The sequence below is a fragment of the Ranitomeya variabilis genome, chromosome 6 (assembly GCF_051348905.1).
Source record: "Ranitomeya variabilis isolate aRanVar5 chromosome 6, aRanVar5.hap1, whole genome shotgun sequence".
In the NCBI taxonomy this organism is placed as follows: domain Eukaryota; kingdom Metazoa; phylum Chordata; class Amphibia; order Anura; family Dendrobatidae; genus Ranitomeya; species Ranitomeya variabilis.
In genome coordinates this window covers 121,179,125-121,195,622 of record NC_135237.1, presented here as the reverse complement: position 1 = coordinate 121,195,622, position 16,498 = coordinate 121,179,125, and the positions used below count along the sequence as shown (strand labels likewise).

The 16,498-nt window shown below is 41.0% G+C and overlaps 1 protein-coding gene across 2 annotated transcripts in view; it reads right to left on the bottom strand.

The window, feature by feature from the left end:
* Nucleotides 1-16,498, bottom strand: part of RBMS3 (RNA binding motif single stranded interacting protein 3) — a 1,020,603-nt gene that overhangs the window by 262,586 nt on the left and 741,519 nt on the right. For both annotated transcript variants that reach the window (XM_077268961.1, XM_077268960.1), the window contains exon 5: nucleotides 11,785-11,942. In XM_077268961.1, coding sequence (XP_077125076.1) covers nucleotides 11,785-11,942 — 158 coding nt within the window. The remainder of the gene's footprint in view (nucleotides 1-11,784; nucleotides 11,943-16,498) is intronic.

Below are 16,498 nucleotides of genomic sequence, written 5' to 3'. Positions count from 1 at the left end.
GTGTAGCACAGGCAATCAGACTATCGCAGCCTCAAGTCTCTTAAGGAGACTATTGAAGCAAGAGAAAATGAGAAAAAAAGTTTCTAAAAATATAAAAAAACTAAAAAAAAGTTAAAATCACCTCCCTTTTACCCTTTTACCACATTCAAAATAAAACAATAGAAAAAAACAGATATATCAAAATATAAAAATAATTAATCTGATCAGTAAATGGCATATTGAGAAAAAAAAAAGGAAAATGCTAGAATTACATTTTTATTGGCCGCAACAACATTGCAATAAAATGTAATAACGGGAGATCAAAACATATTTGCCCAAAAATGGTATCAATAAAAAATGCCAGCTCGGTACGCAAAAAATAAGCATTCATCCAGCCCCAGATCCCGAAAAACTGAGACGCTACAGGTCTCGGAAAATGGCACCATTGTTTTTTTCAAGCTTAGGATTTTTTTTCACCACATAAATAAATAACCTATACATGTTTGGTATCTGCGAACTCGTAATGACTTGGGAGAATAATAATATCAGTATGCAAATTGCCTCTTCAGAGAAAAAGAGGGCTTGAACTCTATAGTTCACCTGTTGGAAATAGCAATCCTACAAGTCACAATCAACCCTTTAACCCTAGAACGCATACCCATAGAAATCTACACATTCACGCACCTGGGGCCTTTTAGGCCTGTTTACAATTATCATGGAATAACTCAAATAAAAATACTTTTCAAAGTTTATTGCAAAGTAAGGATGCATTCCCACTAGCGCAGGGGTCCGCCAGGATGGGATTCCGTAATGGATGTGACCTCCTGGTGACCCCAGCTAAGGCTGGCGGATGCATACCTGGGGCCTCGCAGGCCTGCCAGGTTACTTGTTTTCTATTTTCTGTAAAATTACTTTAGTTAGAACTTTGAAACTCTAGGTATTCCTCAGGTATATCCAATACAACAAAAAATAGCAATGCACTCACCGGTCTGTTGAAGCAAAAAAATTTCCTTTATTGGGGCATGTGCAGGACCCGTAGAAGCGCAGCAGCATGAAACGATCGTCGTCCTTTCATTCCACGTTCTCCCTGTCGTCTCCTGCACATGCCCCAATAAAGGAAATTTTTTTTGCTTCAACAGACCGGTGAGTGCATTCCTATTTTTTCTTGTATTGGATTTTACATTATCTCTGGATCATTGTACCCGAGGGTCTTGATTGTTCAGGCAGTTGTGGCAATAGTAGCGACATTAAGCGGTGGAGGTATAGACACTGGGTCTCAGCGGTGCCGATTTTTTTCTTTCACTGGACATTCCTCAGGTATATAGTTGTTAGTAATTTCCAGTTGTTCATATATTTTTATGTTATAGGCATTTCGGTATAACAACCTTTTTTTGGGACTACCCCATATTCGCGCACCTGGGGCCTTTTAGACCTGTGTGCAAATAACACAGAATAACTCAAATAAAAATACTTTTCAAAATTTATTTTACAATTGCAAGGTAAGGATGCATTCCAACTAGCCCTGGGGTCCGCCAGGAGGGGATCCGTAATGGAACTGACCTCCTGGTGACCCCAGCTAAGGCTGGCAGAATCCCGCCATTCCGGCAGCCTTAGCTGGAGTTACCAGGAGTTCAGATCCATTATGGATCCCATTCTGGTGAACCCCAGCGCTACTGGGAACACAGCCTAAGATGTGTATATTTCAAAACATAATTATGTGCATAAAACAACAAAAAAGTAAGTAAACGGGCACGCCAAATATAGGCATTCTATATGCAATTTTTTATGAAAACATTTTTTGGTTGTAGCAAACTTGGTGCAGGAATATTTATTTGTAACTTTACATATTCCCCCGACAATTCTCGCATATTATTTTTTCGGCTGAATGTTCCTTGCATACATTTTGTCCGCAAGTAGAACAGAAACGCTCCGATTTTCTTTCCTTCTTTGCTGGACAAATATAGCAGCGCTTTCTTTTTTTTTCTCTTTGCTCTGGATGTTCCAGAAAGCGTATTCCACATCGGATCATTGCCTCCGTAATTTGCCTTGATAAGCATATCATGCTGCTTCTCTCCATCATAGTAGGCATCAAAAGTTCATAACAAAGTTCTGTCAAAAATAGACGTCTCTTGTCTTTCCTGTTGGCATGGAATTCTGGATTAGTTTGACAATAAACAATGTAGCTATTGAGGGCTGACACATCAAGGATATTGGAAAAAAGGGAATGCAGAATCCACACTCTTCCCAGCAATAGCAGCAATAGCAGAGTCATAAAAGTTCTTCCCCAGCAACAATACAGACAAAAAGACTGAGTATCACATGTAAACCTAGTACAGGCCTAAAAGGCCCCAGGTGCGTGAATATGGGGTAGTCCCAAAAAAAGGTTGTTATACCGAAATGTCTGTAACATAAAAATATATGAATAACTGGAAATTACTAACAACTATATACCTGAGGATTACCTAGATTTTCAAAATTCTAACTAAAGTACTTTTACAGAAAATAGAAAACAAGTAACCTGGCAGGCCTGCGAGGCCCCAGGTATGCGTTCTAGGGTTAATGAGTCTTGCAATTTGTCTTATGATAAAAGCCAAAATAGCATCTCAATTTGCAGACATGGTGTTTTGGGCTGTTGGCCCTCGTCAGTGCAAAGCATGAGAATGGATTTGGCTAGGCGAGAGGCTCTGGACTGAGGACTAAGGGGTAAGGTTTCTCCTTGTGGAGAGTGACATACCAGCTCTGGCTTGTCAAGGTACGGAGGAGTATAATATGCAAATTGCCTCTTCTTCGATTTGGCTTTTATCCTAAGTCATATTACAAGACTTGTTAAAGGGTTGATTGTGACTTGTAGGATCACTACTTTCAACAGGTGGCGCTATAGAGTTCAAGTCCTCTTTTTCTCTGAAGAGGCAATATGCATATTACATTTCCCAGAGGAGCATTGCACGGCAATTAAGCCTCCTTACCTTGACAAGCCAGAGCTGGTATGTCACTCTCCACAAGGAGAAACCTTACCCCTTAGACCTAATAATATCAGGTCAGTTTTAGCATTTAGTGAACATTGTGAAAAAAAAAAACAATTGTGAAATCAAAAGTACAACTCGTCTCACAAAAAGCAAGCCCTCACATGGCCATATTGACAGCAAAATAAACAAAGTTATGGCTCTGGGAAAAAGAGTAGAGAAAAAAAAGAAAATGGAAAGTCCCAAGGTTGATAAGGGGTTAAGATGAGCCAAATATTATTTATGTTGTAATGTGAAACTATCTTCCGGGGAATTTAAGGACATATTTGTTTGCAAGATGTTTGAAATAGATTTAATAAAATAAATCCAAACTTTCTGATATTGCTAAATAATAAACAAATGGCTTAGAAATATCTTAAAGTTGCAAGCTTTGAAGAATTGACAAACCCTTTCACTTTGTTTTTAATTTATTTCATTGAGAATAAAAATATTTTCAGGATGCATACATATGGATTGATTTAGGGTTAAAGATTAGACTGCCTGCATCTCAAACTTTCTAAAGTCCATTTTGTGTTCAAAGTCAAAGAAGATCTAATAGATTATGTATTCATTTAATTGCATGCATTTGGAGCTAACAATATTTTTTGGAATAGATTTTAAATAAAAAACAGTTTCATTGCTTGCACATACTATATTACCACATACCAAGTTCACCTGCAGCCTTTGTCTCTTCTCTACTGAATGATCTTCTAAGCTGATTAATAACCCAATCAAAGAAACTACTTGAATACTACTGAATAAAAATCTAACAACCACTGAACTACAAAGGAACAAGCAAAAATGTTTAGAAAATGTCATATGGAATGGAGAAGAAATGGAACCTTAGGGCTCATACTCATCTGTGTGAAAAACAAAAGAATAAAATCGAAGAAAAAAAATGAATTGCACTGTGACATGTTATTCAATAATTCCCTACTCGTCTGCAATTTTTTTTCTCAGCTCAGATTCAACTGTAAAAAAATTGCAGCCTGCTGCGATTGGCCGCTTATATCGGACGAGACTCGTCAATGCTAGAAAAAAATGTGTGTCGTCCAATTTTTACGCACACTTCTCTTAGAAAACCCAACATTTCATCAGTCAAGTCCAGTAAATTCACATATATACATAGAAAAGATTGATAGAAAGATGTCAGTGACATATATAATTAGTGCAATATGTGTGTAGTTTAATGGTCATAAGTTTATCTAATAATTCAATAACTTAAGAAAACATTGGAGTGGGGTCCCCTGAAATTTTAATAACCAGCTGAGGGAAAGTTGAGTCGACAGCTTGGGGTGCTGATGTATAAAGCCTGGGAAGGGGGTAGTAAACATGGAGCTAACCAGGCTATTATTATCAGCTCATAGCTGTATACTTAGCATTTACTGATTATTAAAATGAGGTACTCAACCAAAAAATGATGTGGGGCACTCCTAGAATTAATAACCAGCAAAGGCTAGGCAGACAGCTGCAGGCTGATATCAATAGGCTAGGAAAGGTCCATGGATATTGTCCCCCTCCCAGACTAACATTATTAGCTCTCAGTCACCCCAGAAATGGTGTATCCATAAGATGCACCAATTCTGGCACCTAGTCTCTGCTCTTCCCACTTTCTCTGGTGCTGTGGCAAGTGGGGTAATAGTTGTCGGGTTGATATCAGCTTTGCATTTGCAGCTAACATCAATCCTAGGGGATAGTAATGGAGAGGCGTTTTTAAGATGCTGTTGTTACTGACCCCATAGTAAAATTGTAAAAAAAACACCCCCTGAATAAAGTCATTTATTTGAAATAAACACTTCCAATCTTTTACCCATTTATTTAAAAAAAAGTTAAAACAAAGAAGCAAAGTTATACTTCCCTGTCCGACAAGGAGAAAATCCATTGGCACCCATGTCCCCTGTAAAAGACAAACAATAATAAAATACCATATTCCTCATCTGTCCAACGAGAAGATAATCAATTTGTTCCATGATGAGTTTGGCTCGTCTACATCTAGACGCAATGCTGAACGTTGGCATGACTCGAGCATTCAGTCTGGTATTCAGCACTGCGTGATAGTGCAGCATCAGTGTCTCGTGGTGATGTGAATTAGGTGAATTCATAATCGATGAACTCCATTCACCTCACTGACGTTGTCATGCTGCTAGCGGTAATCTCAGTGAGGTGAGCGCTCACAACGTTGCCAACGTTCAGCATGGCATCTAGATGGAGCAGAGCCAGACTTGTTGCAGGACAAATGGATTATCTTCTCATAGGATGGGTGAGGAATATGGTGTTTTATTATTTTTTTCTTTTACAGGGGACATTGTCATTGATGGATTATCTTCTCATTGGACCTGCGAGTATAACTTTGCTTTTTTATTTTTTAAACAAATGGGTAAAAGAGGGGGTGTTTATTTCAAATAAAGGACTTTATTCAGGCTGTGTTCTTTTTCAATTTTACTGTGGGGATAGTAATGGGGGCATGTTATAGATGCCTTTCCTTTACTAATGCCTGGACTTGATGTTAGTGGCCAATACGAAGCTGACATCAACTCCAATACTATTACCTTACTTGCCACCGTACTAGGGCAAGTGAAAAGATTGAAGGCTAAGCGTCAAAATTGACACATCTCATGGATGCACCATTTGTGGGGTGGCTGAAAGATGATGTTTTTAGTTTGGGAGGGAGCCAACGGTCATTGCTCCTTCCTAGTCTATTAATATCAGCCCATAGATGTCTGCCTAGTCTTTTCTGGTTATTAATTTTAGGGGGACCCACATCATTTTTTTGGGAGGTCACCCAATTTATTAACCAGTAAAGGCTAAGTATACTGCTGTGAGCTGATATTAACAGCCTGGGAAACTCCATGTTTAGTACACCCTTCCCAGGCTCCAAACATCTACCCGCAGCTGTCAACTTACCCTCAGCAGGTTGTAAAAATTTCTGGAGACCTCATGCTGTTTTTTAGTTAATTATTTTATTTATGACTTAAATACATGTATACATGAACAGCAAGCTGCACACGCAAAGCAATGACTGTAGATCCAATCACATATGTATACCTATCTACTTATTTGTCTATGTATTGAAGAATAATTTGCTAGAAAACTATGTTTAAATGACATATAAAATTACTGTATGTAAAAGCTAATGTTAAAATCGCATTGCATATGGATGTCAAACAGATGCTAGGTTAGAAAAATTGCATTGTACTTGCATAACACTTGCAGGACAAAAATTGGACCAATTTTATTAACGCTGACATGTCCTTAAAGGGAATCTGTCAGTAGGTTTTTGCTATGTAAGCTGAGGACTGCATGAGGCTGTCTCATACATATTATATATTATACATATGTGTCATCTATTAGGGTTTGTTAGGGTGTTATCTCCAGGAGATTATCACTGCCTGGACTACATGGATAGTGAACCCTGGTCTGACAACGCCCCAACCTCCAATAAGCAGCTTACTCTGTATAGACAATGTATATAGAGTGGCTGGTGTGGGAGGGGTTAGCTTTCTGAGCTCTGCATCATGCTACATGTAAAACTCTAATTGTGTCACAACTGGTGCACCAAGTAAACTAAGTGATACATTGCTGGATTCAGGGTCTCTTTCCCCACATTGTGCTGCTCTCACATGAGTTAGCAAAAACCTGATGACTGATTCCCTTTAAGGATAGCTTTTCAGGGAACAGATAGATAAATCATTGCTAGTCTAGTGTTTTTTTTATCATAAGACCAACATGAAAGAGGAATACCTTATGCCTTTCCAGACTTGATACTACATTTCCCATCCAAGAACAAGGAAAGCATTCGCAATACTCTATTTACCATCTAGGAACATTTTTTTACGTTATTCTAGTCATTTATACCTCTAATTAACAGGGACCAAAGTGGCTAATAGAACCAGTTGTCTTATACACCCACTAACCTGTTGTTAGGGCTATTGGAACGCCCCGAGTAAATATAGATGTTTATTATAATTGGTGCATTCGCAGCCCGGGGTCCACCATGCAGGAGGAACCTGCTCCTAGTGAATGGTGGCACTATTTGGTGGTAAAGGCTAGCTCTGTTACTTCACAGAGTAGCCGTGAAAGGAAAGCACTGCGCCCTGTTAGACTCACAGGAGCACAAGCTAACTGCCGAACTGATAGCAGTCAGTGGTCATGCAAACACACAATTTTCTCACCGGAGGAGCCGGTATTCTAGGGGCTTAATTCAGCTGGGTCCCTGAATACAATCACACATAACCACACTGGCGCAAAGCACATAACTTGGATTGAAACTAGTGCATGGCGTGCGGTCATTCAAACCTTTTATAGCTACAGCAAGTACAGGACCTTCCCAGAAGGACCAATGGGAGGCTGCCACAGAAGTTGAGCACCTTCAGGACCTTCTTAGAGGACCAATGGGATTAGCTGCAGTATCTAAGCATGTGACCCTTGGTCTCCAATGAGAGATCTTACCCTGGGCATTCTCAGAAGGGGAAAAGCAGGACTTAGTCCCAAAAACATCTGCTCATCGCTGCCCAGTACTGGCTACAATGGCAGAAGCTGGAAATGCAGTAGTAACCCTCTGTACAGAGTCAGACTGAGCGAGACGCTGGGACCGACATCTCCGCTGAGCAGACTCCACTGCGGCAGGAGAAGAATGGGAGACCGCAGCGGAGATGGCCCAAGATTCCCCCTGTGCAGAGGCGGGAACTCGACCCCCAACACCTGTGTCATTAAAATGTGAATCTTCTATAGAAAATACAAGTATTTGATAATAACAGAAATCCATCTTACAAAAATAGAAGTGAATAGAGTCCTTTAACATATGGCAATGGAAAATTGATCTTTAAGAATTGTTTACAGGTACCTTTACCATGGCATTTCTGTATCATTGGATTCTACTGATAGTTTTAAATGCTATGTGACACTATTGTAACATGGACACATTCTGAATTCATACTTATCGATCATTATTCCTTTCATAATGTCTCTAATGAAGGTGGACATGGGCTAAATTCTACTCCAAGGCCCTCTGCATTCCTGTGATTTCCTTGCTTATTAGGTTAGCAAGGATCAGTATTACCCTATATACTTGTGTATAAGCCGAGTTTTTCAACACTTTTTTTGTGCTGAAAAAGCCCCCCTCGGCTTACAAATGATTCATTGTCCCAGAAGATGGCAGGGAAGGGGGAGTGGCGAAGCAGCAGGTCACAGGAGGCAGGAGTCGGCGGCTAAAGCCTGTGCCTGCTGCTAATGAGAAATGAATATTCACTGCACTGGCAATGAATATTCATTTATCTTATAGCATGCACAGTTAGGCCGGCGTCACACTCGGCGTAAGACAATACGGTCCATATTTTACGGCCGTAATACGGCCGAAATACGGTGAAATGTTCCCAAAATAGTGATCCGTAGTCAGGGTGTGTCAGCGTATTTTGCGCATGGCATCCTCCGTATGTAATCCGTATGGCATCCGTACTGCGAGATTTTCGCGCAGGCTTGCAAAACCGACATCTAATGGATTTATGTGCTCAAATGTTCGGGAAAACATATATACAGTATATATATATATATATATATATATATATATATATGTCATTGAGACACATATATATATATTCTGTATTTAGATTTCATTCAGCGCGATATGTGTTAAAAGCCGGTAATTCAATTGCCGGCTTCTCATTTCTCCTGCACAAACCCGACAGGATATGAGACATGGTTTACATACAGTAAACCATCTCATATCCCCATTTTTTTTGCATATTCCACACTACTAATGTTAGTAGTGTGTATGTGCACAATTTGGCCGCTGTAGCTGCTCAAATAAAGGGTTAAATGGCGGAAAAAATTGGCGTGGGCTCCCGCGCAATTTTCTCCGCCAGAATGGTAAAGCCAGTGACTGAGGGCAGATATTAATAGCCAGGAGAGGGTCCTTGGTTATTGGCCCCCCCGTGGCTAAAAACATCTGCCCCCAGCCACCCCAGAAAAGGCACATCTGGAAGATGCGCCTATTCTGGCACTTGGCCACTCTCTTCCCACTCCCTGTAGCGGTGGGATATGGGGTAATGAAGGGTTAATGCCACCTTGCTATTGTAAGGTGACATTAAGCCAGATTAATAAAGGAGAGGCGTCAATTATGACACCTATCCATTATTAATCCAATTGTAGGAAAGGGTTAAAAAACACACACACACATGATTTAAAAGTATTTTAATGAAAAAAACACAGCGGTTGTTGTAATAATTTATTGTACTCTCAGTCCATCAGGAACACCCTCGCTTGGAAAAATAATAAACGCACAAGATACATACCTTCTGCTGTCAGATCAGGTCCCACGAAGTAATCCATCTGAAGGGGTTAACTAATATTACAGGCAGAGCTGCGATAAACCGCTCGCTCGTACCTGTAATCCCCGGGTGCTGAAAGGAAAGCAGTGATCTATACTTACATTCAGTTGCGGTGATGCGCCCCTGCTGGATGTTCTCATGAACTGCAGCCTGGGAACTTTTTCCCACGCTACAGGTCATATGAGGACATCCACCAGGGGGCGCATCACCGCGAATGAATGAAATGTAGGTCAATGACCTACATTTCCTTCAGTCGCGGTGATGCGCCCCCTGGTGGATGTCCTCATATGACCTGTAGCGTGGGAAAAAGTTCCCAGGCTGCAGTTCATGAGAACATCCAGCAGGGGCGCATCACCGCAACTGAATGTAAGTATAGATCACTGCTTTCCTTTCAGCACCCGGGGATTACAGGTACGAGCGAGCGGTTTATCGCAGCTCTGCCTGTAATATTAGTTAACCCCTTCAGATGGATTACTTCGTGGGACCTGATCTGACAGCAGAAGGTATGTATCTTGTGCGTTTATTATTTTTCCAAGCGAGGGTGTTCCTGATGGACTGAGAGTACAATAAATTATTACAACAACCGCTGTGTTTTTTTCATTAAAATACTTTTAAATCATGTGTGTGTGTGTTTTTTAACCCTTTCCTACAATTGGATTAATAATGGATAGGTGTCATAATTGACGCCTCTCCATTATTAATCTGGCTTAATGTCACCTTCCAATAGCAAGGTGGCATTAACCCTTCATTACCCCATATCCCACCGCTACAGGGAGTGGGAAGAGAGTGGCCAAGTGCCAGAATTGGCGCATCTTCCAGATGTGCCTTTTCTGGGGTGGCTGGGGGCAGATGTTTTTAGCCACGGGGGGGGCCAATAACCATGGACCCTCTCCTGGCTATTAATATCTGCCCTCAGTCACTGGCTTTACCATTCTGGCGGAGAAAATTGCGCGGGAGCCCACGCCAATTTTTTCCGCCATTTAACCCTTTATTTCAGCAGCTACAGCGCTGAAATTTTGCACATACACACTACTAACATTAGTAATGTGGAATATGCAAAAAAAAAGGGGATATGAGATGGTTTACTGTATGTAAACCATGTCTCATATCCTGTCGGGTTTGTGCAGGAGAAATTAAAAGCCGGCAATTGAATTACCGACTTTTCACTAACACCGCTGCGTATTTCTCGCAAGTCACACTGCTGGTCAGTGTGGAATCCGTATTTTTCACGCCCCCATAGACTTTCATTGGCGATTTTTTTGCGCAGTACGCTGACAAACGCAGCATGCTGCGATTTTGTACGGCCGTAGAAAGCCGTATAATACTGAACCGTAATATACGGCTAATAGGAGCAGCCCCATTGAGAATAATTGTGCCGTATGTTATGCGAGTTTTACGGACGTAGTTTCTGCGCTCTTACGTCCGTAAAACTCGCCAGTGTGACGCCGGCCTTAGGCTGCCGTCACACTAGCAGTATTTGGTCAGTATTTTACATCAGTATTTGTAAGCCAAAACCAGGAGTGGGTGATAAATACAGAAGTGGTGACGTGTTTCTATTATACTTTTCCTCTATTTGTTCCACTCCTGGTTTTTGGCTTACAAATACTGATGTAAAATACTGAACAAATACTGCTAGTGTGATGGCAGCCTTACAGCCGCAGCCGCCGGCTTGCAGCAGCTGACAGGCTATCACGGGTGCCCACTCATTAAGGTAATGAATATTGACCTCTCCCCACTCCCATAGGTGGCCACAGGAGCTGCTGGTATCGGAACAAGATGCTGTGAGGGCACGCAGGAAAGCTAAGTAGGACTTTTTTATGCTCTTCTCATGGGGGCCATGCATGCAAGAATAGGGATGAGGAACCATGTATACAAGAATGGGGATAAGGAGCCACGCATTCAAGGATAGGAATAAGGAGCCATGCATACAAGGATGGGAACAACGAGCCACGCAGACAAGGATGGGAATAAGGAGCCACACAGACAAGGATGGGGATAAGGAGCCATGCATACAAGGATGGGAATGCGGAGCTATGCAGACAAGGATGGGAATAAGGAGCCATGCAGACAAGGATGGGAATAAGGAGCCATGCAGACAAAGATTGGAATAAGGAGCAATGCAGACAAGGAAGGGAATAAGGAGCCATGCATACCAGGATGGGGATGAGGAGCCATGCATACCAGGATGGGGATGAGGGGACAATGCATCCCCGGCTTATGCTCGAGTCAATAAGTTTTCCCATTTTTGTGTGGCAAAATTGGGTGCCTCGACTTACAGTTGGGTCGGCTTATGCACGAGTATATACAACATTAATGGTTATACTTCTCTTACATGACAGTCCTTGGGTGATTATTTAGGGAATAAATATTATTTGCTGCTAAATCCACATTCAAGTCACAGATAATGACGTATAATTTTGGTTTGAGAAAACACATATACGTATATATGTTGATGAAATCAAGAATAAGGTACATACCGTGCAAATCCTACTCCTCTACTGACTCCACTTGCATCTCTTAATATTCTAGTAGAAATTACATGTCCAAATGGCTTGAGCATGTTTTCTAATTCTTGTTCATCCATGGAAATAGGCAAGTTTGATATGTACAAATTTGTCGGGTCTTGTTCTTGTTGCTGTAAGGGAACATGAAAACAAAGTAATGAATTACAACAACAAAAAATAAATGCATCACAATAAGCAGTATCTGAAGAAATAATTATACAATTTTATGAATATATATATGCATAAATACATTATATATATATATATATATACACTCACTGGCCACTTTATTAGGTACACCTGTCCAACTTCTTGTTAACACTTAATTTCTAATCAGCCAATCACATGGCGGCAACTCAGTGCATTTAGGCATGTAGACATGGTCAAGACAATCTCCTGCAGTTCAAACCGAGCATTAGTATGGGGAAGAAAGGTGATTTGAGTGCCTTTGAACGTGGCATGGTTGTTGGTGCCAGAAGGGCTGGTCTGAGTATTTCAGAAACTGCTGATCTACTGGGATTTTCACGCACAACCATCTCTAGGGTTTACAGAGAATGGTCCGAAAAAGAAAAAAAATCCAGTGAGCGGCAGTTCTGTGGGCGGAAATGCCTTGTTGATGCCAGAGGTCAGAGGAGAATGGGCAGACTGGTTCGAGCTGATAAAAAGGCAACAGTGACTCAAATCGCCACCCGTTACAACCAAGGTAGCCTAAGAGCATCTCTGAACGCACAGTGCATCGAACTTTGAGGCAGATGGGCTACAGCAGCAGAAGACCACACCGGGTACCACTCCTTTCAGCTAAGAACAGGAAACTGAGGCTACAATTTGCACAAGCTCATCGAAATTGGACAGTAGAAGATTGGAAAAACGTTGCTTGGTCTGATGAGTCTCGATTTCTGCTGCGACATTCGGATGGTAGGGTCAGAATTTGGCGTAAACAACATGAAAGCATGGATCCATCCTGCCTTGTATGGAGCATCTTTGGGATGTGCAGCCGACAAATCTGCAGCAACTGTGTGATGCCATCATGTCAATATGGACCAAAATCTCTGAGGAATGCTTCCAGCACCTTGTTGAATCTATGCCACGAAGAATTGAGGCAGTTCTGAAGGCAAAAGGGGGTCCAACCCGTTACTAGCATGGTGTACCTAATAAAGTGGCCGGTGAGTGTATATATACATATATATTAGGTGTATACATAAACATAATTAGTATAACTATAAATACAGTGGACACTCCTGTCAAAATTACTGTTATTGTGAACAGTTAAGCAAGTTGAGGATGAAATGATCTCTGAAAGCCCTAGGTAAAACATGTCACATTTCCTTTATTTCATGCAAAAAATATTGTTATTTTTCTCATTCTAAAAATTACAAAAAGGAACACGAGCTGAAGCCAAGGTTTGGGCACCCTGGGAGATTTGTGTACTCATAACTTTGACCAAGGTTTCAGACCTTAATTAGCCTGTTAGGTTATGTTCACACATTGCATTTTTATGTGATTTTTTTTTCCTGCAGGTAAAATTTGCTCTCTTGACAGTAAAGAAGCAACATCAAAAAAGTCGGTTTTGCTGACTGTTTGCTGCATTTTTTGCAGAGCTTTTGATGTTTTTTTTTATTGTGTTTTTGTCAGGATACATTTATCTCTTGTGCATGCTGATAACATTCAGTGAATAAAAAATAATCTGGCTCAACTTCATCAGGTTTTGGTAACAAAACTTGACACATGTTTTTTGCAGCATTTTTGCAGAGGTTTTGTACTACCCATTGCTATTAATGGGTGAAAAACGCTGCAAAAACACTGAACAAAGTGCCATGCCGCATTTTGCAAAAACGCTCTTTGACAAAACAGTCAGAAAAAAAACAAGGTGTGTGCATGAGATTTCTGAAATCTCATAGACTTTGCTGGTACTATTAAACATTTGAAAATTTGCAAAAAAAAAAAAGCATAAAAAAGCCGCAAACACACAGCATGTGAACATAGCATTAGAGTTATGGTTTGTTCACTATAATCGTTAAGAAAGGCTAAGTGATGCAAGTTTACCAGCTTTATAAAACCCAGCCTCCTTTAACCTTGTGTCAGAAAACAGCAGCCATGGATTCTTCTAAATATCTGCCTAGCACTCTGAAAATGAAAATGATGGATGCTCACAAAGCAGAAGGCTATAAGAAGAAAGCAAAGTATTTTCAAGTTTCCCTTTCCTCAGTTCAAAATGTAAGAAATGGCAACTAACAGGAAAAGAGGAGATCAAGATAAGGTCTGGAAGACAAAGCAAAATGTCATTGAGAGCTGCATGTAGGATTGCTAGAGAGGCAGTTTATAGCCCCCACTTGACTGCAAAAGACCTTCAGAAAGATTTAGTAGACACCAGAGTTGTGGTACAGTGTTCTACTGTTCAGAGAATCCTGCACAAATATGGTCTTCATGGGAGAGTCATCAGAAGAAAACCTCTTCTGTGTCCTCACCATAAAATTCAGAGTCAGAAGTATGCAAAAGAATATATAATCAAGATTGACTGACTGGCATAGTCGTTCATGAGGTGCTAAAATATCATCATCTCCTGCCCGATCACCGCATCAACATATCCATTTTTCTTCTGTCCATCTGTCCATCCTTCAATTGTTAGACAGCTTTAGCTAGGTGTAGTGCGGTAGCTAGGGGGGTAATTAGTTTAGAAATAGTTAGATTGGTGTAGCATTAGGGTGTGGGAATTAGATTTGGTTAAATATAAAAAGTAAAAAAAACCTTTTATATATACTGAATATCTGCGTTAGCATTAGGTAAATATAAAAAGTAAAAAAAGATAAAGAAATATTTAAAAAGTATTTTATATATATTGCAATGGCTGCACGTATGTATACAGCACATGAGGCTTATGCCATGATCTGTTTGGATACAGACAGTGCAAGTGAGATAGACAAGCAGTTTTTACTGATGTTGTTCTTGTACGCTAGTTCTAGCGATGACGAGTCTCAGCAACAGCACAATGGGCGAGAGTATGCTAGCGTCAGTGCCGCTGTAGGTGATTGGGTGCCCACAGAATCCTACCCTCCGTGCGTGACAGAATTTATTTCTGCCACTGCATCCGTGTGGACACCACAGGGTTTATGGAGGTCAATTTTTAAAAAAATTTCTTCTCTGAAGAATTGTTAAATTTGATGATTGAGCAGACCAATTTGTATGCTACTCAATTCATTGCCGTCCACCCCACATCCTACTCCAAATGTAGTAACTGAAGACCTGTTGATGTGGTGGATAGTTTAAAATTTTTGGCCTGCTTCTAAACATGGGTCTCATAAAAAAGCACCAACAGCAAATTGAGATTCTAATTTGGCTTTTATGCTAAGTCATATAGCAAGACTCGTTAAAGGGTTGATTGTGACTTGTAGGATCGCTACTACCAACAGGTGGCACTATATAGAGTTCAAGTCCTTTTTCTCGCTGAAGAGGCAATTTGCATAAAAAACACCATCAGATCTCATTGGTCATTTAATCTCCTGTACGACACTCCTATGTATAGAGAGGTATGGGACCAAAAATGATTTGAGAGCATTCTGCAATTCCTACACTGTGCAGAAAATGCAAATTGCCCCTTCCCAATGACCCCAGCCATGACCAACTTAACAAGGTGGTCAGGCCCCAATAAAGTTATTTTAATGATACATTTTCAGAGACATATACCCCCAAAAAAATCTCCGTGGGTGAGTCTCTTGTCCGTTTTAAGGGCAGGTTGCATTTCAAACAATATTTGCCAAATAAAAGGTCCCAATGCAGACTGAAAATATATAAGTTGTGTGAAAAAGACTGTGGCTATACACAGAAATTCAGTGTGTATGAAGGGAAAGACACCCAAATTGTTCCTCCCGAATGCCCCCATCTCTAAACATAGCTGGGAAAATTGTCTGGGGCCTGGTGCATCCCCTTTTAGATAAAGGGTACATTTTGGGCATAGATGATTATTATACAAGTGTACCCCCGTCCAGGTGCCTCTCGGAAAAACGCAGCTTGTGGAACCATACACCAAGTGGAATCAAGACTCTTGTCACTCAAAGATTAAAGGCAGATGAAATGAAGACGCCCTGCAATAAAGACATGCTGCTTGTCAAATTTCATGACTAGTGTTGAGCGATACCGTCCGATACTTGAAAGTATCGGTATCGGAAAGTATCGGCCGATACCGGCAAAGTATCGGATCTAATCCGATACCCGATACCAATACAAGTCAATGGGACTCAAGTATCGGACGGTATCCCTGATGGTTCCCAGGGTCTGAAGGAGAGGAAACTCTCCTTCAGGCCCTGGGAACCATATTAATGTGTAAAATAAAGAATTAAAATAAAAAATATTGCTATACTCACCTCTCTGAGGGAACCGGCAGCGTTGTTTGCTTAAAATGCGCGCTTTTCCTTCCTTCCGTGACGTCACGGCTTCTGATTGGTCGCGTGCCGCACATGTGGCCGCGACGCGACGAATCACAGCAAGCCATGACGTAATTTTCAGGTCCTTCTAGGCATTCAGTATTTTAAAATTACGTTCCGGCTTTGTGATTGGTCGCGTCGTGGTCACATGGGCGACGCGACCAATCAGAAGCCGTGACGTCACGGGAGGCAGGAGACGCACGCATTTTAAAATGCGCGCGTGTCCAGCCTCCCATGACGTCACGGCTTGTGATTGGTCGCGTCGCCCA